Here is a 24336-nt window from a genome sequence, read left to right as displayed (position 1 = left end):
TGTAGTCGGCACGCCGTGTTGTGTGCCAAGTGCTGCTCGAACACAATGAACTTAGTTCAGGTTGCAGTGTGTTGCCTTCGACTGTTTTGCCGTAATGCCAGTTTCACAAGTGGAAAGTGGAGGACACGAAAGATTGGAACATATGGCAGCTATCATAAACGCAGTCACTAAGATGTGTTGCGCATGCCGAAGATTGTCTTGCTGTTTTATTAAAATTTCGTCCCATACATGGCCATGTAGCGGTCGCTAAGTCGTCTGTGCATGTTGTGCTCCCCATAGCACACCTACCAACTGCCGATGGCTTAAAATACTACAAATGCATAATCAAAATAGATGGCTGACTAATGAAGTAGCACACGAGGAATAAGGATTATAAACAGGGATAAGGTGCCTCAGAAAGGCTGGCCAACGTTTCGATAGGAGGACCTATCTTCGTCAAAGGCGGCCTCGGCGGGTTAGTTTTAAAGGGTTAGTGGAGTGACGTCACGTCGATGTCGGCTTTGACGAAGATAGGTCCTCCTATCGAAACGTTGGCCAGCCTTTCTGAGGCACCTTATCCCTGTTTATAATCCTTACAAATGCATAAAGAAATACCAAAATACCGTTCGATTTTTCAGAAACATTTTGTTAAGTGAAATGCACAATGAACATGTCACAATAGCGACACAACTCAATACACCTTGGATACGGAGGGCTGGGCTAGCTCTACAGGTTGCAGCTTTGGCCTTTCTGAGGAAGTCTTTGTCGAACACCTGTTGGTAGCACTTCGCTGAGCGAGTCTGAGCGCACCTCACTCCACTGTCTTTTTTCACATGGAGGCACTGAACTGGATGTGTACCTTTTTAACCGTGCTAAGAACTCTTTCACACTCTGCATTGCTTTGCAGGAATGTAGAGACCCAACATAAGGTTTGAAAGTTTGCCGTACTTAGAATTACCATCCACATACCTATTCAATATCAGACACTCCACATACCTATCGAATATCCAACACTGCGCATCCACTGCACGTCCAATCCACTCGTGAGAAGTTACTTCAGCAAGTAGACTTGAATGCCATCCAGATCAGAATCTATACTCTCTCGGACTTCAAGTGGCAGCAGCGGTCGTTGAGTGCTGCGGCCACTGATCATGATCATGTCACTAAAGAAATGATCGTTGGCTTTGAATATAAGCCAACACACTCAGTGTTGCCCAAATGGCACCACGAATAGGCGAGATGCAGCAGTTGCAGCGACTCCACAAACCGATGTGCTCATTATGTTCGCTAGTTTTGAACACAGAACATAGAAAATTGTAAAAATATAGGTGTCAATACGGTACTAATAAATGTTTGTGGAAAATCTGGCACTTTACGATAAAACCGTAAAACTTAATTGGTATGCCATTGGGCATATATTGCAGCAAAGAGCAATAATGAATATAACGAAGTAATTTCGACTTCTCGTTCAACCTCGTTGTAACGAGGCTTTACTGTACCTGTATGGCCAAATATGTTGTATACCACTTTTTCTGCATAGCCCACAAATCTGCCGTGATGCTACTTGGTGCACTAAGAATTTTCCCTTTTGCCCATCTTTGTTATCCTGCACAGTTTTGAGAGCCCCCTCGCTGGGACTAGAAAAAAAAAAAAAAACACTTTAATGTTTTCAGACATAGAAAAAGGCGCCTATCAATGCATTTCCAAAGTGGAGCCTATTGCCATTTCCCAATGAAGGGAATGCAATCACAAGGAAGTGGAGGCATACAGAGCCACTTTACCAGTTCGGCCGCACAGTGCAAAACGCAATTCTTTAACTGCCTTGTCTGCGTACACAAGCGCAAACTATACTTTGTGCTTTCATCTTCACTTCATATTTACACAGCGCCAGAACATGCCGAGCTTTACAGAGCTCAACCAACACTCAACTAAATGTTATCGATGCTGTTATAAATGTACAATGCACGTAAAAACACAATAAGGATGCCTCCGGATATTTTTCACACTTTACCAGGCCACGTGTGATTATTTTAGGCTTAGTGAGAAACTCCCATCAACACTTTTGTGAACTGACAGGCCTTCACAGTGTTTACAATTTAATGCATTTAAGTGTAATGCACCCATATTCATACTAAAGATTTTTTTCAGTTATGACAAAATGTTAATACGAGGTGTGTTCAAAAAGAAACCGAACTTCTGCTTTAACATCTTTATTGCTTATTGTACAACATTTTAAACACTGCCCCCCTCAAAGTAGTCCCTTCTACTGGCAATACACTGTTGCCATCATTTCTTCCATTTTTGGAAAACCTCCTGGAAAGTACTTTGTGGGATGGCGTACAGGTGTCTTGTTGCATTGTCCTGAATCTCCTCTACCGTTTGGAAATGACGTCCTTTCAACGTGGTTTTAAGTTTGGAAAACAGGAAATAGTCTGCTAGGGCTAGATCAGGAGAATACGCTGGGTGGGGGACAACGGGAGTGTGGTGTTTTGCTAAATAGCTGCAAACAAGGAGCGAAATGTGAGCCGGCGCATTGTCATGATGTAACATCGAAGTCTGGTTTTCCCACAATTCAGGCCTTTTACTGCGCGCAAATTCCTTAAATGCACTTGAATTCCCTGGTAGACTTCCTTGTTTACTATCCAACCGCGTGCTACAAATTCCTGATGAATAATGTCTTCGCAGCCAAAAAACACAGCCACCATCACCTTGATCTTTAACCGACTCATGGGTGCGTTTTTGTACGAGGAGACTCTTTGCCCACCCACTGCAACGACTTCGTTTCAATATCATAGCCATAAACCCTCGTCTCATCGCCCATTATGATTTTCTTAGGAGAGACGGAGAACAAAATTATTAAAATATAAAGAAACCGCAGGGTTTCATTGTCACTTTGGCACTAATCCGGCAAACAGTTCGGGCACGTGTTCACTTCAGCGGTTGTAGCTTGCCAACTAACGGTCAGAGTGAAATGCCGCAAATGGCAGTTTGTTGTTTAAAGCTGCCACAAAGTGCGCACAGTAGACTTTGCGTGCTCCCTCTGCCAGTTGGCGCGCTATTTCAAAAGTTCAGTTTCTTTTTGAACACCCCTCGTACATGGCTATCGATGCAATTAAATACATCTAAGAAGAACTGGAGCGCACAGAACTCTACCCTTTGCCAAATATGCACGTTCCGGCAAAGTTATGATCATCTCCACATTCACAATGCTGGATTGCCAGCATGCCACCTATTAGGCTCTGAAAGTTGCACTACTCAGAATGGTCAGCACAGATGGTTGAGAGAGAGACAGCATGGACTCGCAACCTGGGGGCCGTATTCTGAAACGTTCCATTTGGGCGAAATTTCTTTTTTCGCTTTCAGGCGCGCGCTGATTGGCTGGTTGAGCAAAACCTGAAAAGAAGTCGCGCCACCTAGTATAGTTCCGGTGTACGCCACTTTGACGTCACGGTGTCAGTGGGTGCTCCCGACATGTATTGAATAAACGAACACGCCTGTGTCGTACTGCGGCCGATACATTTGAAAACAACACACCCGAGCAGCTCTGCACTCGCACGGTGCACCCTCTCGTATGTTTCGCGAAGCGTTCGAGTGCGCGTGTTGGTAGTGCATGCTCACGTCACGGGTAAGCAGCCAGTTGACTTATTGAACGCGACTTTCGCCTAGCGAAATATCGCCAAGTGGAACGTTTCAGAATACGGCCCCTGTGTATTTCCCAAAAGCATATTAACAGGTTATCTTCCTTTATCGGTGTGGGCATACATATGAAGAAATGAACAAATGCAAGAGTAATTAAAAGAAGAAAACTACAATGCGTCTGAGGACCAGTGTTTCATCACAATACTGTAGTGTGAAAGAAAAACCACTGCAAAAAAAAAATGCTGTTTTAGCTACATTATTAATAAGCTATTACAATTTGTTATTGCTTATTAAGACATAAGAATTTGCACTAGGCTGTACAGTTACACATAACATGAACAGTACTAATGTTTCACTAAAGTTGGAAGAAAAACAACGTGTGTGATTATTGTGTGCCAGTTTCAATTTTCTTTGTTTGCTAGCTGTACGAAAGGCGAGTAAACATTATTGCAAGATTACAGCAGAACCAGGGTTTACTCTGTGGGGTCTCACATGTGCATTTGGGTCGAAGGAACGACAATGCAGTAGTGCAAACAAACAAAAGGGCATTTATTGCACCTGTCATACACTAATATGCGCTAGCCGAATTACTACCTGTAGAACATTCACATGGGCGCACGACAAATCAAGGAAGTCCGACTCACCGCGACCGGATAGCGAGCAAAAATGTTCGCCCCATTCTATGACACCATCGCCTAGTCGTTCACGTGTACGGTCACGCATGTTTAAACGATCCGTGTTCGTCCATACCTGTGCCCTGCTCCTATCCACGCGAAACGGTCTCGCAAAGTGTGGATCGAAGCACGTGCGGGACGTCCTCATCGCTCATTGATCCCAACCTGAAGAGGAAGTGCCTTCCACCTTTTGCTCCCAAGTCACCCCGCCATTCGGTGGTGTTAGCATCGCGACACTCGCGCCCTCTCTCGCAATGCGCCGCAACCACTACAAATGCCGCCGGCGCTTAGCCGGATTACAGGAGACTCGAGCTATGCGGGGAAAACAACATCAGGGGATGCGTGAGAGTCACGCATCCCCACAGCTCAAAGAAAAGCTATATTTTACCTAAGCTAAGCAATTACCTATAGCGAAGTTGTATAGTTTTTGTTAGATTTTTTTTTTTTGCATTGCGTTAACATTATTCTTTCATCTTCAACAGCTACCATTTGTAGAATTTCTTAGTACTCCTTTTTTTCTTACTCCTTTTTTTCTTACTCTTTGCTCCTTTGTTTCATTTATCGCATTATTTATATTGCTAGATATTTGTTCTTTCATGTTTACCCGCTAACAATGTATAATTCCTTTGTACTCCTTTTTTTCTTTTTGCTAATTTCCTGTACCCTCCCCTCACGCAATACTCTTTCGGGAGCCTGTGAGGTAACTGAATAAGTAAATATTTGCAGAGCCATGTTTCAGGCCAAGTCTGGCAACAGTGGTGCCCACCTGATCACATGGTTGATGACGATGGGGTCCGGCGGGTGCAGCAGCTGGTGCAGGCGCTGGGGGATCTCGGCAAACTTCATGCGCTGGCACTGGAAGATCTGCTCGAGGTACTTGTCGCAGTTTATGTGCTCCCGCTCGTGTGGGTCCTGCAGCCGATGGGTCTTAACGTACTGCCACAGGGCAGCAATGATCACCGGCCGCGTCTGCGTGTGGATGCCCAACAGACGGGCCAGCCGAGGGTCCAGCTTGAACTGCAGGGGCTGCAACAACAGGGCATCACTTTTCAAACCATGGCACAGAGCTCCTGCAACTTGTTTCGACAAGAAGAAAAAATGAAAACCAACCAAGGTTGGGATGCAAAACACAGAAATCACTATTTAGAGTGTATAGACAATGCTGCTTGCAGGATTCCTTTGTCCTCTAACAAAGCATATATTAGCCTGACTACACTGAAGTACACCTCCGTGAGCGTCCCAGTCGTTTAACAGTAGTTTCCAAGTCACATCTGTTAGCACATGGCTTCATTGCAGTGTTTCAGCAAACATTGTTTCTGTATGCTTACGAGGATACCTGTACTACGGAAATAGCCTGAGGTGTTTTACATATGCACAGAACATTGACCCCTGTGCGAGCTGTGCATAAACAGCTCACACAGTGTTGTTGGAGTAACAGTTTGCATATCTCGATGGCATCTTGATTCATACCCTCACCCTTTTTGTTGGTGTGCTGTTATTCGTGTTTGAGTCACGCAACTTGATAAAACATTACAAAAAAACGAGTTTGTATCTTGCCTTCCTTTTTCTTCTGGTTGCGCTTTCTGCCATGAAAGCTTCAGGGTGAGCTCATTCTCGATAGGTTATCACATACACACAACAATTCTGCATGCCTGTGGGCTGGTAAAGGCATAGAAGAGACTCACGTACGTCTAATACGATTTATTGCTCAGGCCAATGGCAACCAAGATGGCGCTGGCATGAGCATTCACGTTTGCATGCCCTCAACATTCTTTTCCATATGTTCCTGTGGCCACATTGCATGCACATGCTTCTGAAGGTACAGGCACCGTATGGGGTGTTCAACGCAAGAACCAGGAATGACCACGCAATTCCATCCCTTCCTGAATATTCTTTTACAACACAGCTACTTCTACGTCACGTTTAAGCCCTTAACAAGTTTGAAGATAGCATCAGGTGGCATTCCTTCTTCCATCACTGTCAAAGCAGCTCTTCGTGAGATGCCAGACTCATCATCGAAGGTCAGCTGCAGTAGCAGTTGAGGCAAGGCTTTCTCATTCTGCTGGTCAAGTGTTGAGACGCTTGCCGACTAAGTGCAAGGAAGGGGGGTCAGGACTGCACCAGATGCGAACGCATCTACCAAGTAGATGAGCAAACTACAGTGCACTGCTGTTTCTGCTTCAGCAAACTAGCTGCTGTAACAAAGCTTGCTATAGCTCAAGCAGCTCCTTCCCAGGCAATCCTCTGATGGGTCTTGCAGCTGCCAACAAAGGCAATCTCTTCTGTGCAGCTCATGCTTGTGGATTGTGGCATCAAAATGTCCCTAGAAGTCTTGCCACTCATGAGTTTGACCACAAAGGTGTGTCTACAGGGCAATTCGTTGGATTGGTGATTAAAGTGACTTTCGGTGGCATGGTGCCCACAGGTCAACATGGAGTTTGAGTTCACAACACGAGCCGAGCAAGCAGGAATTCATGGCACGGAAAGCAGGCGTACAGAGCATAGCCACAAGGATGTAGAACACACCAATCGCAAGCAAAAATGTTCCTGTAGTGTTCACAAGGATGTAGAACACACCAATCGCAAGCAAAAATGTTCCTGTAGTGTTCCACCACTATGTTGTTTCCATCACCAGCATGAACAGGCACTGTTCATGCTGGCGATGCTCTACCATCATGGCAGAACCCATTCTAATTATGTTTCAGCCTTTGCTGTGAGTAAGGGGTGTGCAAACACTCGAACATCACTGAATTGAATCGAATAGCAAACCTTTGAATAATTCAATTCGCGAATTGAATACCTAGTATTATCATTTTCAAATATTCAGTATATTCAGTGTAAAAACCCATGCAGTCCCGGATGACGCGTGTGCCACAGAGCCCCTTGTGCTCAATGCCATGCAAGCGAGCAACTCACTTAAATGTTTTCGGCGCAAAGAAAGCATTGAGCACCCCGTGGACGGGCAGCCCTGGCTGAGGCAGTATCTCTGAAAGCGCTTCGGCCCTACTGCATGCACTTCCCAACATAGGCCCAATGCAGGGATCGCACACACAGCGCCCGAACACCACAATCCGCCACGGCGCATGCCCTAGCGGATCAGTAGCAAAATGTTTTGGAAGGGCTGCGCACGTGATCATGCAGCCCGATCACGGGGGAAAGTCCCCAAAACTACCAACGTGCTCCTGCAAGCACTTGTGCCGTGTACGGCACTAAAGCTCGACGTAGGTGCCATGGCAAAAACGTGCCTAGCGAATACTGCAACTCCACTTTGAAACAGAAAGCGGCCAGGGCTTCGATCGACCAGACCACTGATCTAGACTGCAATGTGAGCCCCGTAGTTGCTGCCTTTGATTGATGGCTAGCAAATTTAATTAAAATATCCTGCGTTACACTTAGGCAACACTTAAATGCATTGCGTTACTGATAAAGTCTTCTTGCAGCATCGGCCCTCACTTGCTGGTGGTGGTAGCACGTGCCTGACTTCAAGTACTCGCTTAAGGCGCGGGAACACTTGGTCTATACAAGAACAACAAGACGCTGAATGCCAGCGCAGTGTGTCACTGCGACCATTTTATCATACCAAGCCGACAAAGATTCAACTGACATCGACAAGATACTCAATGCCAATGATTGGCCTACAATTGAGCCCAGTGTGTTGCTGAAACCATTTTATCATACCAGGCTAACAAAGACGCAACCAACACCGACAAGATGCTAAATGCCAACGACTGGCTGACAATTCAGTACAGTGTGTCATTGAGACCATTTTATCATACCAGGCTGAAAACGATGCAACCAACGAGTACGAGTTGTTGTACTGCACCAGATTTCTTGTCGACCACACCGATAAAATCAGCGTGCCGACTATCATTCAACCAAACCCCATGCAATCGGCCATCGAACTGACAACGCGATAGCCGCAGCACCTTCGCTTGCATATATAATCGCGCTCAAAATGAATCAAACAAGCACCCGCTACAGGCGGACCTGAAGCAGTTTAAAAGCAGTTAGGATGAAGTAAACTGCGTTTAGTTCAGTTCTGGCCTTAGCAATTTGAAATCAACTACTCTTCACTTTGCATGGCACGTACACAATAAGCGGCAAGTGGTGCCACAACGCTGTGCCAGCTCTCTGCACGCCATCGCTACCGTAGGGTGCAGATCGCATTCGCTACGTAGATTGGTGGGGGTCTGCACGTGTGGTGACATTTCTTAATTCAAGAGATGCACCTCTATGTCAAACGAGAAACAAGAGAATCGGTACAGCAGCAGAAACAACCACCTTGCTCAGTTACCAAGTGTCAGCGAACTGCGTTATCGCGAGAGAACAAAGCAGCCTATAAATGAGCACTTATGTGAACACAGTTTTCTCTGATAATTTTCTCTTGTTAAAGAAAAGCGAGATTCAATTAACAGCACGAAATATATGTATCTGTATCACAGTTGCCATTGTTTAGGCTGCTCGGCCACTCATACTGACTCACCTCAGGGTGGAACAATGCGGCTCATATGCGCAGATAAGTTTTGCTACGTTTTGACATTATTTCATATCAGCGATGCGCCTTTCCCTGAATATTTGATACTAACAACCATCTGCGGCTATAGATGTTGATGTAAAAAAGTGCACCGCATTGGTAAAACCCGCATAGAAGGCTACACTTGAAGACTTTTTGAATCTGTGAAATGTCTGAAGAATGTGTAAAAAGAATACAAGAAGCGAGTTGCAAGTGCAGAAATCAGCGACAACAAGCTCCAAGGCAGCCGCGCCGGCTGACAGAACTCAGCGTGCCTTTATCGGCCCCACTTTAATCAACCGCGCACTCAGGCCTGCTGAACCAGTATAGTCAGCGAGTGCTACATGGCTTCCAGAAAATGACATGTTGCCCCGAAGAAGCCATTAATAATTATTCGTTATCCACGAAACGCACAACCGATGCACACTCAACATGGGCGCAGGTACACGAATCAACCGGCGAAAGCCCCGGCACCCTTCTAAAACATTGCCAGTGGCACGCGGCAAAGGGCAGCAGAGGAAAATGAAAAAGCCAGATTCACAGGACGTTGACGTGTCAGCCGGGGCCGCTTCTGTCAGCACAAGGTTTGCCCAGGTCAACAGGACCGATCGAAACGATACCGTGACAATGGACAAAGCAAAAGCATGTGCGACGTTTGGGCAAATTAGATGACAGAAGGCACACAGATCGTATTGGATATACGGCTACGAACTTAACATTGCTTCAACAGCTGTCAATCAAACCTGCACATGTGATCTCGGGACCGATCACCGATGAGCCACCTGCACGAAGATACAGTTAAACCTCGATATAACTAAGTCGGTATAACTAAGTCAACGAAATGCTGCACGACGACATCATCCAGCTGTCGAAAAGCCCGTGGGCATCTCCTGTGGTCTTAGTGAAGAAAAAGGACAGACCCCTACGTTTCTGCTTCTATTATCGTCGACTGAACAAAATCTTGAAGAAGGGCGTATACCCCCACCCACGGATAGACGATGCATTGGATCAGCTTTGCAACACTAAATACTTCTCGTCGAGGTATCTCAAGACTGGCTACTGGCAAATAGGAGTCGACGAGAGGGATCGCAAAAAGACTGCCTTCATCATGCCAGACGGCCTTTATGAGTTGAAGGTCATGCCATTTGGACTGTGCTTGGTGCCTGCAACGTTTAAGCGCGTGATGGAACGGTGTTAGCAGGATTGAAGTGGCCGACCTGTCTTGTTTACTTGGAGGACGTCGTTGTCTTCGCCGGAAATTTCGAGGATCACCTTAGACGGCTTGCAACAATACTTTGGGTTGGGACTGGGAGAAAAAGTGAATAAAGCGTTAATTCAAGTATAGCGGCTTCGTAAAGCCCAAACCCCATGAGAGCAATTTTGTGCGCAATAGCGATGAGCGTCGCCTTCGAGCAAAAAAATGGGCTATCGCGTGTATGGATCGCTGGTTCTTGTCCTTCGATCGCTCAGTTCTGGAAATCTAGAATTCGCACATCTGTTACAAACTACCGGTTGTCGCATGGAACAAGCAAATGACCGAATTTTGATACGTGCAAGGATATAACAACCTACTGCAAGACCTTCAGAAATATTTTATGCTGCTCTGTACAGCAAAAAAAGTCAACTTAAATTATTATAGCATGCATCACGCCAGTTTTGGTGCGTATTTGCTGCCCTCACACTGGCAAAACTGGGAAGAAGTCGCTCAAAGTCATCGCTTGCATGGGGTTTGACTTTTAGGCGACAAACTGACACGACAGCCATCTCCATCACGCCGCTTGTCGCTGTCACATGCAAGATTGCTTGCATGGGGTTTATATTTTATAACGAGGGTTTACTGTTATTGGTGATGTTATGTTGTACTGAATACCCATGAAGTTCTTAGTTTAATAGTGGACCTGCATTTTATGGCAATTTTTACTGCATAGGAGGTCTTGCTGTCCAGTTTTCCTCCAAAATTCAGAAGGGCTTTCAAGTCGCATCTTTATTGCAGGCAAGTTGTCGTAAGCCCAAATTGCGCGACAGGCAAAAGCGCGTAAGCCGTCACTCGACACCACGTGGGCCCTTCTCAGCGCTCCAAGGACAAGTTCCAAGTGGCCACCATCTGGACACGTGGGGGAGTGAATCCCCGTTCCGTACATGCAACACGGAATCACTCTAAACCCCGGCAGCGTCCATAGCCAGCACAGGACCCGGGAGCCAGCGCCACAGCACCGCGCTCAGCAGTCCCACTCAAGGTCCGTCCGCGTGGACCTATTATGACCGCCGGCAGGATGCCAACTAGGTGCGCACAAGCCGGCGTTCTCCGAACCCGTTCCATGCATCCGCACCGCGCCCCCGTGGCACGCACCGTGACCCATCACCCGACACCGCGCTGACCTTATGACCCCTCAAAACAAAAACGGTTACCACCCGGACGCGTAGGGGAGCGGACCCCCACTGCGTACACAAAACACGTGGGCAACTTGCGACACTGCGAAAGTATATACAAAACAATCATGCGGCCTTACAGTGATCTTCAAGTTCGATATATCTGGGATCGACTGTATTTAGAACCTCAATATAACGAATTATGTTTATACATGATTTCACTATAACGAAATTTCACTGCCACCATGAAGGAATAACATGATAAACGGAAACTTTCGTGGAAGCAAGTGGTCAAATTTTTTAATTACAAGCGGGTCTTGCGAACACACCTCTCAAAGCGTGCGTCGTGTGATCAAGAGCAACCACAAAAACAGTAGCGCGATCTTCTGTGTAAAGTCCAAGTGTAAAAAGATCCTCTTGTGCCCCACATTTGAGGGTGAGCTGAGAAGATGGCGCTTGATGAGCGCCATCTTCCTGCGCGGGCAAAGGGAAGGGGGGGAAAGATGAGAAAGTACGGGGAAGGTTGTCGTGCGTCGCCTTTTCTAGTGCGGTTGTGGCTGTGCATGGCTGTCAGCGCGCCTGGATACATACGCAGCCCATGCATACGAAACCTACGTGCCCTGTTTTAGAGGTAGTCTGCTGCGTGTGCAAACAGTGGACATGCCGAGATGACGTCGCATCATGTGCGCCATCTTTTTGCTGCCTTATAGCTAGAGCCCCTAACTTTATGCGGTGGAAAATTTGAAATTCTGCAAATCAAGATAGAGAAATCTGCAAAATTCCGCGGCAACATTGAACAGACATAAGGTACATGTAACAGCCGCCATGCTGGATTTTTCGTTGGCTTGGCCGGGCTTGGCTTCCAGTGGCCCTCTGTATAGCCTTCAAGATTAGTAGACGCATGCTATCCTCCCGTCGCCGAGGCCATGCCCGCTCTTCCTTGGCCGACAAAACGGTCCAAGAAGCGGCACTTGCTTTTTTTTTTTTTTTTTCGGTCAGCCCAGCACTATCGTCATAAGCACTTAAGCGGAATCCGTTTTTTTTTTTCTTAAGTTTGGTTGCGCCGTACGCTGTGTGCGGGTGAAAGCTTGCGAGGGTCAGCCGGCAAGCGCAACTTAATCTCGCGCACGCGAGAGAGGAAGGCGGCCGGAGGCGCGCGGACTTCGTTCGCTCGCGGGCCACGAGGAGAAGGCGACGGAGACAGTAGGGAGTTGCATTCAGCTCTTGCAGCCGCTGTCGCGCAGGCACCGTATCTTGAAAGCGATCTGCGATGGGTATAAAGGGCGTGCGCCGAGTGTCAGAAGCTTCGTATGCGCAGTTTTTTTTTTCTTTTTTGCGACGTTCGTGTTCAAGCGAGAGAATAGACAGCGTGAAGGTCAATTTGCCCGCGGTCATCGAGCGAAATCTGTTCATGTAACCTGTGCACGCGTGACACCGTGCTTATTTAGTTACTAAGCGCATATTTTCCGATAAAACTAACATCCTTACTTCGTATCGCTGTCTATTAATTTGCAATAGCAATCGATGCTCCGCCTTTTGGGCGAAACTGCGACATTTTTCTTAAGCCGCTCTAAGCCTCAATTTTTTTTTCTCGGGCGGGGGGGGGGGGGGAGTCTTTTGGACTGTTCGGTTTTTCGGACTGCTCGATTTTTCAGACTATTTTTCAGTCCCCGCGAAGTCCGGAAAATCGGTCGGCTCCTGTAGTGCCATCTTGTGAAAACTGCGAGAAACAGCGTTTCGCTGCTGCCTCAAAAAGCAACTTAAAAAAAAATCGCATTTCCGCGAAAAAACATCAATTCCGTTATTTTTCGCGGATTCGCGGAATCGCGGAAAGCTAGGGCCTCTACTTATAGCTTCACGTTCTTACGTCGAAACTCGGTAAGGGCTCTGGCAGAGTGGTCGAGCACACTCTTCGGTTATTATGAGATGCTTTGCAACTAGTATTTGTCGAATTCTCGATGACGATGAAAAGCATCTTTGAATCTTCAGAGAAGACTTCTGAGCTATTGATGCTTACCAGTACCAGATGCTTACCAGGGGGGGGGGGTTGACAGTTTGCCAATACCATCGTAACAGCACTAATTTCGATTTCTTCACGGGAAATTGTCAGAAAAATGCGCTTTTTGCGAGTGTGCAGACGATTGCGCGTCTTACATCTTAGTTGCAGTACTCAAATGCGTAAAGAAAGAAAAGGGGTTAAACAAAAGGGGGGTTTAAGTCGGCCTCAGGGTGGGGGGAGGGGGTTACAACCCCCGAATCCCCCCCCGTCGGTGCACCACTGATGCTTATTCATGGGCAGACTTGGATTTATGTCGAAGTCTGGTTTGAGAACTACAGTCGTCGGGATAGATGTGGCAGAATCCGAGAGGACAAACGCATTGCTGGTTTCCATGATTTCCGTGACGTATGCGATCGTCGTGCCCTTGTTGATGTGCTTGCACTCTGGCTGAAGTTTGTCAGTTTTCCTTCCGTGCAGTCCCTCTTGCGACGCAAATTTCACGGTCGAGCAGTAGACGTTGGTCTCCCTCGACGACGCCTTCTATGCCTGCGGGTGTGTCAGGGCCAACGGAAATGACAATGTTGGAGCGAGGGGGGATGCTCACGATCTTCGAGCACCCTCAAGGCATGGTGAATATGAGCGCTCTCCGGCAGTATCGCTTGATTTTTCGCCGTCACGTTGACTTCGTTATAAGAAGTGTTTCCTGTATTTGGCTTCAAAGAGAAAAAAGCAGTTGATTATATTCAAAAGTCGTTCTGTAGATAAGAAAAATATTTTCCAGACCTTCATATACTAGTACTGAGCTGTAATCCGTGCTGGCATGCTAATTCGGCGTTCTCATTAATAAGAGTAGACCGTACTGTATATCTTGATTTATATGTACCTAAGTTACTGATAGCTTGCTACATTCTTGATTCGTATTTGAATTGGCTTTTCCAGCGCAAGAAACTACATGGACGACAGAGAAACACACACGGACAGCGCTCACTCTCAACAACTGAAAATTTCAGCTGAGAGTTGAACGCTGTCCAAGCGTGATTCTCTGTAATCCGTGTTGTTTCTTGCGCTGGAAAAGTCAATTCAAAGACGAATCAAGACCAACTAACCCAGCTGTCAGTTCTGTTATCTGTAATTCTTGTTATGCAAAGCCAGGAGACTGCTGAGCATGTGCAGCACTGTCTTTTCTTGCACAAAACTTGTAAGTATTAAATTCTGCAACAAGTTTTCTGATGTTCGGTTCGATATTTAGGCTTTTTCTTCTTGGTTCAATTCAATATTTGATTCCAAATCTATTATTTGATATTTTTACACCCATACTATAACTATTTCGCTCAAAAAAAGGTCTAGTGAGCACACGTCTCTTTGCAAGCGAGACATGCCAAGTCTGACTGCTGACAATGCGCTAGAATGGCACAATATGTAAGCGCATTTGACCCATTACTCCAGGGTGAGTCACTATCATGAAGAGTGCCAAAGTAAATGTGTGATGTGCAAAAGCTTTAGTACACTGAAACTCTAATCAGGGTTCGTACAGGTTTCAAAAAAAAAAAAAAATTCAAGGACTTTTCAAGGACCTTTCAAAAAATTTAAATATTTAATACGGTAGTTCACACACGTTACATTTTATTGGACAGAACAAAGGAAAGTTATTTGACTTAGTGCACGTACAGTTTCATTCGACTAGATGAAATTCTGAAGCTCAGGGCAGGTCTTTCAGTTTCTTTTCTATTTGCGTCTTAATGCTGCCGAAATCTTCAGCCTTTGCTTTTGCGGTCTTTCTCAAGCTGTTTGATTTCACCACGTGCGAGATGTCTCCGGTTTTCTCAGCCTTTTTTTCTGCATATCCATCTGCAAAGGCCGTTAAATCAGCAACGACTGCCTCAAGCTTCTTTTTCTTTGTCTGCAACCCTTCAACTTCTTCCATGATTGTGCGCCTTTTTGTCTGCTTTGAGTTTTCCTGGTACCGTTTCTTTTCTGATTCCAAATGTGCACCGTAATGCTGCCTCGCTGCGGACACAGCCATTCTGAGTTCTTTTATTATAGGAACATTCAAAATTCCACCTGCCCTGACCACTGCGTCACATATGATACGCTGTGAAATGTATGACAAACCTTTCAGATTCTCTACGGAGATCTGGCGGTTGACGCTGAACCCCCGTTCAACAGTTGCTTGCCCATAGCTCAAAACAAGCAACAGCCTGACTGCTTTCCACAGCTCTTTGTAGGAGGGATTGAAGCTCAGGAGGTCATGAAAAAACTCATCCAGCCTGCTAAGGCTCCTCAAAATTTCGCGCGGTGGGGGTCCGATGTATCCGGCGCAACCCAAAGTTTGTAATCGTCGTTGCTGAGCCCGGCGCTTTGGAATTTACATTTCCCAGGCATTATTCTGAACCATGCGCACCACAACCGAAACGGGGGAAAAAGCAAAGAAAGCGTCGACGACACCGGAGCGCGCACGCAGATAAACAAAGTGTAATGTGGCCAACAGACAACGCTCAGGCTATGAGGCTGTACCTGTTTTTAGTGGGTTGCCAACAAATCCAGCCCAAGGCGAACCCCCCAAAAAAGTGAAATACTACCAAATTCAACTGTTAATATCCATGTAACTGCTTTTTCGATACAAATAAGCATGATGGCACAATTTGTATTTTTACCGAGGAGGTCGAGACGCTCTAGCCTCATTGTGGCCAGCAACTTATGGCTTTTGGCCAACCCCGAAGTCGAAGCAAGCCGGAGCGAAAAAAATAAATAAAAAAGTGCGCGACGGATGTGCGCTCGCTTCTTCCTCGAGCAGGAAGTTTGACTTCGCGGTCCCGGCATTGCGGAAAGCAATAAAGTTTGCCGGGACCACCCTCAACCACCATATAATGTGAGTCGCACTGTCGGACCCCGTGAAAACCCTAAGAATTCAAGGGTTTTCAAGGACGCAAAAGAAATTCCAGGACTTTCAAGGCCTTGAAAACGGAACTTTCAAATTCAAGAGTTTTCAAGGATTTCAAGGACCTGTGCGCACCCTGTCTAATGTAAAGAACTTGTCTAAATTGAAAAATGTATGCAAATGTAGAAAAGCAGAGTTTCTTGGGATGCAAGAATGCTGCCCACAGAACCAAATTTAGGAACCACTAAACTAGGCACAGTCACCGATAGGCTTTTTGAACATGGAGGGGACCGTCTAAGTGCCCAAATATTTCGGCCACGTGAAAAAATAAACTTCCTTCGAAAAATCAGTTTTATATTACTTTGTACTAATCCAGAAGCACTGTAAACTCCTTCATAGACTTTTGTCCACTGTTGCCCGCCCTTCTGCGCAATAATTTCACGATACTCGATAATTTCAATACTCAATACTTTTAGGGGATCAGTGCTCAAGACGGCATAACTTCACTTCACGAAGGAAATGTACCTAATACGGCATACAATGATGATGTCGATAAATAAAAGATTATTTTTGTGAATTTTTCGCTAAACATCAGCTGCTATGAGCTCTTGAATACTGACAAGGTGTTTCCCTTAAAAGTGGTCGATCCTGTACATCTAGCATTGTGTAATTGTGATGCCGTGATGTTATGACTGTGTTGCTACGCTTCATGTTGCACAGCAATAGCAATTTAGTCTATGTTGTCCAAATCAGTTACAAATGAGCACCGAGAAAGCACACACAGAAATTCAACAGGAGTTGCTCACTAGGTGCTACGTTGTTTCTACAGGCATAATCTGTCGTCAAGGATGACTACAGCTCTCAGAAAGGTGTTGGTGACTGCAGTCTGAGGCAACTGGAGCTATTTAAACATCAGTGGGCCCTCCAGGTGTTACTCGTTCACTAAAGGCCCTCGTGCTGGCATGTGAAAAATCCCTCCCAACCCTCGCAAGTGGGGTCACTCTCGTGGCTGGGGCAAGTGAACAAAGCACATGCGTGTTGTTTTAACCACATCAAGGATGCAAGGCCCTTGGTTTCTGGCAAAGAATGGGCCAAGTCGAGGGCTAGTTACAGAATTCTTCAAACACACTACTGCAAAACGAGGTATTTTCAGGCATGCTTCATGCTGGATTAATTAACTAATTTCTTTCGATTGACTAATTGATTAACCTCATAGCTAAAGCCCGTATCATCTATGAATGTAGACATTTACGTTAATATTATTTTAGTGTTAAACATAAAATACCTTAATCATAAAACTCCCAAACTTACAGAGAAATTTGTTCCACTATAACACATGTACACCAGAAGTATGGAGGCTTCTGTGTTTAAATTCAAATTCAAGTCAAATTTAAGTACTGCCAAAACTACTGAATTTGTACAAAATAGCAGGCTTTAATGTACACGATCTAATGTTGTCAGAAATTAATTATTTACTTCTCCCCTTTTTTAGCACTTACTATGCTAGTGTATGTTGTGAAACTCAGATGTTCAGTTTTTGTAAAATTTCTTCTTGCTACAACAACTGGTTGTCTAAGCAAAACATTTTTGCATATTTTTTATCAAGACTGCATTTTTTCCATTACTCCATCTGCATCTTGTATATTGTGTGATGCCATGTAGTCAGATGTAACAAAGAGCATTGAGGGTCCCTATGTCAATGTGGATTTTTCCTAAACCTCCTCCCTTTATTTTTGTGTAAATGCAAACCAATAAAAGAAAGAAAGAAGCGCAGCTCTGATTACCAAGAGACAGAGCCTTGGATGAAAGCCGTTACATAATAATGGCCCTGTTGTGGATAAGTTATGCGACAGCAACCAGACCATATATGAAAGAGCCAGTCACTCAGTCTAGATTTATACCCGTGTCACACGGGCGTTTCGAAGGCCTTCCAACCGATGGTCAGTTGACTCAAAGGTCAAGTTCGAGCTGCTACACGAGTGGTTTCAAAGGCCGTCGAGTCAATAGTCTATCGAGTCAACGGAGCCACTCCACAACTCTATCGAAATGTCGATGGCCTTAGAGCTACGGAAGCGGAAACAGCGCGAACATGCCCTCTCGTTCACAGTGTGCTCGTACTCATGGTTAGAAAGAACAAATCAAACCAAAATGCTCTAAAAATTCTGTATATGAGTGTTATTAATTATTAAATAAAGTATTTTTGCCACTTGATATGTGCGAACTGCACATACTCTCGACAACAGCGACGTGCTTGTGTTCATTCCTTCCTCCATGTACACTCTCCCTCTACTTCATGTGCTGCCGGCTGCCGTCATATCGCCGCCATTTCGCCGTATAAACAAACATAAAAGAAATTATAGCGCTTTTAAACGGTTTTAATGTTGTTTAACTTTTGGTGACATGAAAACGAAAATAAAGATCCGCAGCGCCACACAATGTTGCGAGAAATGCCTGAACCACTCAACGGCCTTTCAAATGTGCCGTGTAGCAGCACGACAACTCCTTTGAGTCGATAGAGTTGTGGCGCTTCGAAGGCCGTCGACTGGAAGGCCTTCCAAACGTGCCCGTGTGACACGGGTATTAGGAACATGGGAAGTTTTTAAACTGGTGTGACTAAAGTGCTCGGGTTTCTAATGCGCTCATTCCTCCGATTATACGGCCACCGTCTTCCAAGAGCTGCCCCTCACCCAAGGCACTGCCAGATAACCACAGCAGCTCACCTGGTAGTCCAGTAGGAGAAGGATGGTGCAGCGGACATTCTTGTCACCTGGCCGTTTTACCTGCAAGAACCACAAATGGTTGCATGCTGTACACAGTAAACCCTTGTTTACTATCTCGGAATATCGGCTAGGTCGAAATTTCTTTTTTATTTTTCTGGCCGTGGTGTCAATCCACGTGTTTTTCAACTGTTATCTCGAAATGTCGACTTGGAAAATATCCGGGAGAAGGCAATGGAGCAGCGTCGCTTGCATTTGCTTTTCACAAGGCGGCAGCTCGCTAGCCGAGCCAGACACCCCTTCCGTCTATCACTGCACGCATGCACTTGCTCAGCTGGTCCCTGCCACTTTGTTGTGGCCTTACACAGCACCGTTGAATAGATTTTTTTTTTCTTTCCCCTCTCCCTTAGGACACTGTCAGGGATGCATCACTGTGGTCACAGTACTAACCGTGACCCCGAGCACTTGTGAGCAGGCACGGTCAGCCCACGTGCTGCACCCAAATTAAGCCAGCATGAGAGCCTACAGCGTTTCAGTGAGATCACAGCTCGATAAGGACACCCGCTTCATGCTCGTGCAATGGTGAGGTATAAATGCCACATGACTCGTGGGCATCTGCTAAAGGTATGACAAGTGCGCTCTTGCGCAGTTCAGTTTCAGTTTGCGAAGTGCAATTGTTCAGAATTTCTTTACGATGCAGAAAGCGGCAGCATCAGCTTTTTGGATGTCTGGAACAGGTTGTGCTCGGATGACTGGCTTCAAATACTTATAACGTAAGTTGCCGGAGTTGCTAATATCCGCACTACAGTGCAGTCCACTTATAACGATATCGAGAAAAACGAGAAATCCGATCGTTATAACCGATCATCGCTATATCTGGACTGCCGAAAAAAAATGCCGAAAATACCAGTGCAGTCCCGAAACCGAAACTGCCACTTGCGATTAAAAAATCGACGTTGTAGAAAGTAGGCGGTGAAAAATAACTTTTATTTATAGCTCTAAATAGCGTCTCAATCGTTAGGCACGCTGAAATAGAAATCTGCACTTGCTTTCGCGGAAGTTTCGGATTCACAACCGCCGTGTACATCGCGTCCATCTGCTGCGTGAACACTGGCAGCTATAATTTAGCGTGCATGAATTCAATGAGCGACTCGATCGACGACGTTGCACTTTGGTTGAACCTCGGGGTCGGTGTCAAAGACGGGCCAATTGTCAATCTCGTCGTCACTGCTGCTGCTGCCGTCGCCGCCGTCGCACAACGCCGCCGTCTGTCGCGACAACGATCGCCCTGTCAGAGTTCTCTTCGCAGAACGAGGCAGCACTATCAGCACTTACAAACTCCTCCATCGAAGTACCGCCTTTATGATCGTCAGTAGCGACATCTTCCTAGAGTTCGGCAATGCCAGCGGCTTCCACCGTGTTGGTTTCACCCATGTTGGTTTCGTCCCGGCGCACAAAGTCCGCCATTTCCGTTGATCGGCATGGACACTGCTTCTAGCCTTCATGATCGTGGCGCTCCCGGTTTTCACAATCGTCGATATCATCCACTGCGCGAGCTCGTACTTCAAGTCTTGCAAAATTTGCAGCTTCGTCTCGAGAGACGCAGCTTTGCGCTTTGTCGGCGCACCTCCCGCTGCTTCCGCGGTGCATTTCCGCGCTCGCTGAGAGAGGGAGAATGTAAAGGTAGTGTAGGCCGCGCAGGCGCCGCTTGCTTATCACTTTCTCCCCCCTCTTGCAAAATCAGTTTCGTCTCAAGGGGCGCACCTGCCGCTGCTTCCGTTGAGAGAGCACGCGGCAGGGAGCGCAGGCGCCCCTCGCCAGAGGAGGCGTTGCCTTCGCTTATCGCCTTTTTTCCGCCCTCTCCTCGCGCGACCGCCGGTGACACGCAGAGGCGAAGCAGCTGGCGCCATCTTGTGCACGCTTTCCCAACTTGCGATCCTCTCCGCAATCGGCGCGCGGGCGGGATGCGCTGTACGGTAATGGCGGCAGATACAAACTCGCGTAGGCAAACTTTTCGCCCCGTCTCGGTTGAAGGCAACGTAGGAACGCAATTTTCCTGATTATTCTGCATGAAAAACACCGCCCAGAAGCACAATTTCAATCGTTATATCCGATATGCGGTGAATAACATATCGTTACATATGTTTTTTTTTCACATTGCCCTAATGCATAAGTTGATACTCTTAGCTCGACTCATCGTTATAACTGATATATCGTTATATGTGGTATCGTTATATGTGAACTGCACTGTATAACCAAAACAACAATTTTATTGTGATAGCAATTATATGGAGACTGCAGGTGCGTTTCTGTGGTCGCCGTCGCTGTGAAGTTCTGTATAAAGTCCATGGGCAATAAAAACTTCGCCGCACACCACATGCTGTATGTACTAGTGAAAGCGTGCGAGGGTGTAGCTGGCAGTCGCGGCTCAATCTCATGCACGCAAGGGAGGAAAGCGGGAAGGAAGCGCGCTGTCTTCTGTCGCATGCAAGGCTCTTGGGGGAGGGTAGGGGGGGATGCGTTCTACTCTGGGTGGCCTGGGCGGCCGGCCACATGCGCCGAGCAGGGCCACTGTATCTTGAAAGCCATCTGCGATGGGGGCACAGTCCACCGTGCGCTGTGTTTTTGCAGCTTCGTTACCGTTCACACGAGACGCAGCACGAAGGTCAATTCGCTTGCTGCTGCTGCCATGCTTCCTCACTATAGCGTTTTGACAGCGAGTGTCCACGGTCATAGAGTGAGATGTGTTTACGTTTGCTTGCACACGTGTGACACAATGCTTGTTAATGTGCAGAGCCGCGGAGGCAGAAGCGCTTTGGCGCGCTCCCGCCATTGCATCATTCTGCCTACTCCGCGCAGAAATGCTGGGAGGCGTAGCTGGCGCGGCTCGGTGCAGCGGGCAAAAAATAGAAATGGAGCTATTCATGCGCCAGCAACGTTAGAACACGCCTGACGGCACCACACACTCCAGTTCCATCGTGTCGTTGGAGCATAGACGGCGGTTGTTCGTCACTGTTGCAGCACTCGATGCGTGCGCACGTTATGTCGGAGCATATCTGCGGCTTAAACGGAGCACAGCACAGTTCACCGTCTTGGTTAACTGCTGAACTTACGGCAGCCGCACTGTAACCGGCATTTCGTCTACCGCAATTGCGCCATAAGTGATACGCGTATACATAGAGTGCTATGGAAAAATTAACGGGAGTCTGTCACATGTAAGAGGCCGCCGGTGGCGCGAAAAAGAAGAGGAGCACGCGATGCCTGGTGTTCGGAACGGCGCGAGCGCGTGAGGCGCACGAACCGAGGCATATTCGAGGGATGAACGGCGCTGTCCGTTGAGTTTCAACGTGGCACCGGGTCAGGAAGGTCGCATCTCCAGCTATGTTCTGGCGACGGGAGGCTTGGGGGTCTGGTTAAGTCCGCGACGCTGGCCGTCCAAGGTGTGGCCGTCGACCTCAGCAAGTTCGGGCGAGGCTCCTGGACGGGCTGCAGCTTCTCACGGCCGGACCAGGCACCCCAGAGAGGATCCCCCTTCTGCGGCAGACCGGCACGTTCGATTCTCCACGGGACGCCACGTCGGCACTCCTGAAGAAGTTGCGACGCATCCCGACGCTAGGCCTAGGCAGGTGGGCCTAAGTAACGCCGAGCGCCATCGCTGACGAGCGCATCACCGACGAGATACCGACGAGCTCACCACCGACAAAGGAGGCAACGCGAGTCGTCGGCATCTACTGCAGTAACGATGCCCCGAATGAATGCGACTTGGACCCAACGAGAGGAGCTTCAAGTCGGCGGTCAGTAAGAGCCCACGTTTTGTTTGCGACGCAGTTAGACCGGGGCCAAGGTGGCCAGACTTTGGCGAGTAAAAGCTAAGACTGACCGAGAGACTTTAAGGCGGAGCGAGGCTCCGAAACTGAGATAGTTTTGTTTAAGTAGTTTGTAGTCAATCTGAGTTTGCTGTTTGAGTTCCAGTGAAGACTTTTGTTGAATCAATTTTAGTTTCGCGTGCCTTTAGTTTTGACTTTCGGTTTTAGTGTTGTGTGTCGCGTGCGTTCACCATCCCTGTACATATTAAATCCTCGTTTGCTGTGCCGCCGGTCGTGTCTCTCTTCCATCGAGAGTAGCGCATGCCCGCAACTCTCCACACTCCTAAGTAAAGGTGACAGAGTCTGAAAAGACCATATTGTGACCATATAGTGCAGGACCGGATATCCTGCACTATAACCGGTTACATTTCAAGTAAGTGGTTGTCATGAGTAAGACGCCGGCGGCGCCATAAAAGAAGAAAAAGACGATGTGAGCGGAGCGTTCGGAACGGCACGAGCTCTCGAGGCGCGTGAGCCGAGCCGTAATCGAGGGATGAACGGCGCTGTCTGAGGATTATCGACGTGGTTCCGGGCCAGGAAGGTCGCATCGCCAGCACCGCACTGGCGACGGGAGACTTGGGGGTCTGGCCGAGTCCGTGACGTTGGCCGTCCACGGTGTGGCCGTCGACCTCGGCAAGTTCGGGCGAGGCTCCTGGACGAGCTGCAGCTCCTCACTACAAGACCAGGCACCCCAGAGAGGCTCCCCCTTCTACGGCAGACCGGCACGCTCGATGATCCCCGGAACGCCACGTCGGCTCTCGGGAAAGGAGCGAGACGGAAGCAGCGGCCGAGGACGTCGCTAGGCCTAACCCGTCACCTCTCCCGGCCACGTCAGCAACAGCGACCGGGTCAAACAGGCTCCGAAGATGAGCGGGTGAACGTACCGACTGCAAGGCAGCCACGACTACGCGACAGTCGGCGAAAAGCAACGACTTCAAGAAAGGCCCAACGAGATTTTCGACGGGAGAATACGAGCGACGAGGGCGAACTGAGTAAGGACGATACATTCTCGCAGTAGGCCAGAGTTGCCAGACGTTCGCGTGGGAAACGCCCAGAATTAGTGTAGGCGTAGTTAAGGACATGTTTAGTGTGTATTTTAGTGTGTTCATTAGGTTGTACATTTGTTGGCATTTATTTATTCATTGTCTTTTAGTTCAGTGTGTAGCTTGATTTTCGGTTTGAGGCTTTTTGATTTTGAGTTCGCGTGTAAATAAAATCTGTTTGCTGTGTCGCCATGCGTCTTCCCTCTCCATCTCTCATAACACCCGCACGCTCCCGAGATCAGTGACAAACAAAACACATCACAATGGCTCCCCTTTTTAAGAGTTTTTTCTGAAAAAACTGCTTTCTGTCCGTCTTTTTTTTTCTTGGTGGCGAACTTGACTCTTGTGACTTGGGTGCCTTTCTGTGCGTCGTCTTCGCTTACCACTCATCACCACACTTCACTGCACTATCGCGCACATTTCACTGTTTGCACTGTTCACAACACTCATGAGTTCGTTGTTCGCGCCACTTCAAATATGTACATTTGTTTTGTACGCGTTATGTTCTCACTGCTTAGTCAATCCATCGCCCTACTCATGTAATCTGCCCCCACGTTCTGTCGTCCCTTAATATATTCTATGTGGAAAGTAAGGCTCCCTCTCATTATATCTGTTATACGTCGGCTTAGCTTTATATTCGCGGGCTCCTCTGTTAAAC

The 24336-nt window shown here is 47.3% G+C and overlaps 2 protein-coding genes across 2 annotated transcripts in view; both read right to left on the bottom strand.

Annotated features, from left to right (window-relative positions):
• Window positions 1-24336, bottom strand: part of LOC119439895 (very long-chain specific acyl-CoA dehydrogenase, mitochondrial) — a 444311-nt gene that overhangs the window by 118249 nt on the left and 301726 nt on the right. The window lies entirely within an intron of this gene.
• LOC119441309 (brahma-associated protein of 60 kDa-like) overlaps window positions 1-24336 on the bottom strand; it is a 99990-nt gene that overhangs the window by 27170 nt on the left and 48484 nt on the right. Inside the window, exons 7-8 of the mRNA XM_037705932.2 lie at window positions 18773-18832; window positions 5059-5318 (exon numbers count right to left, since the gene is read on the bottom strand). Coding sequence (XP_037561860.1) covers window positions 5059-5318; window positions 18773-18832 — 320 coding nt within the window. The remainder of the gene's footprint in view (window positions 1-5058; window positions 5319-18772; window positions 18833-24336) is intronic.

The sequence above is a fragment of the Dermacentor silvarum genome, chromosome 2 (genome assembly GCF_013339745.2).
Source record: "Dermacentor silvarum isolate Dsil-2018 chromosome 2, BIME_Dsil_1.4, whole genome shotgun sequence".
Classification (NCBI taxonomy): Eukaryota; Metazoa; Arthropoda; class Arachnida; order Ixodida; family Ixodidae; genus Dermacentor; species Dermacentor silvarum.
This window is presented reverse-complemented; position numbering and strand designations above follow the sequence as displayed.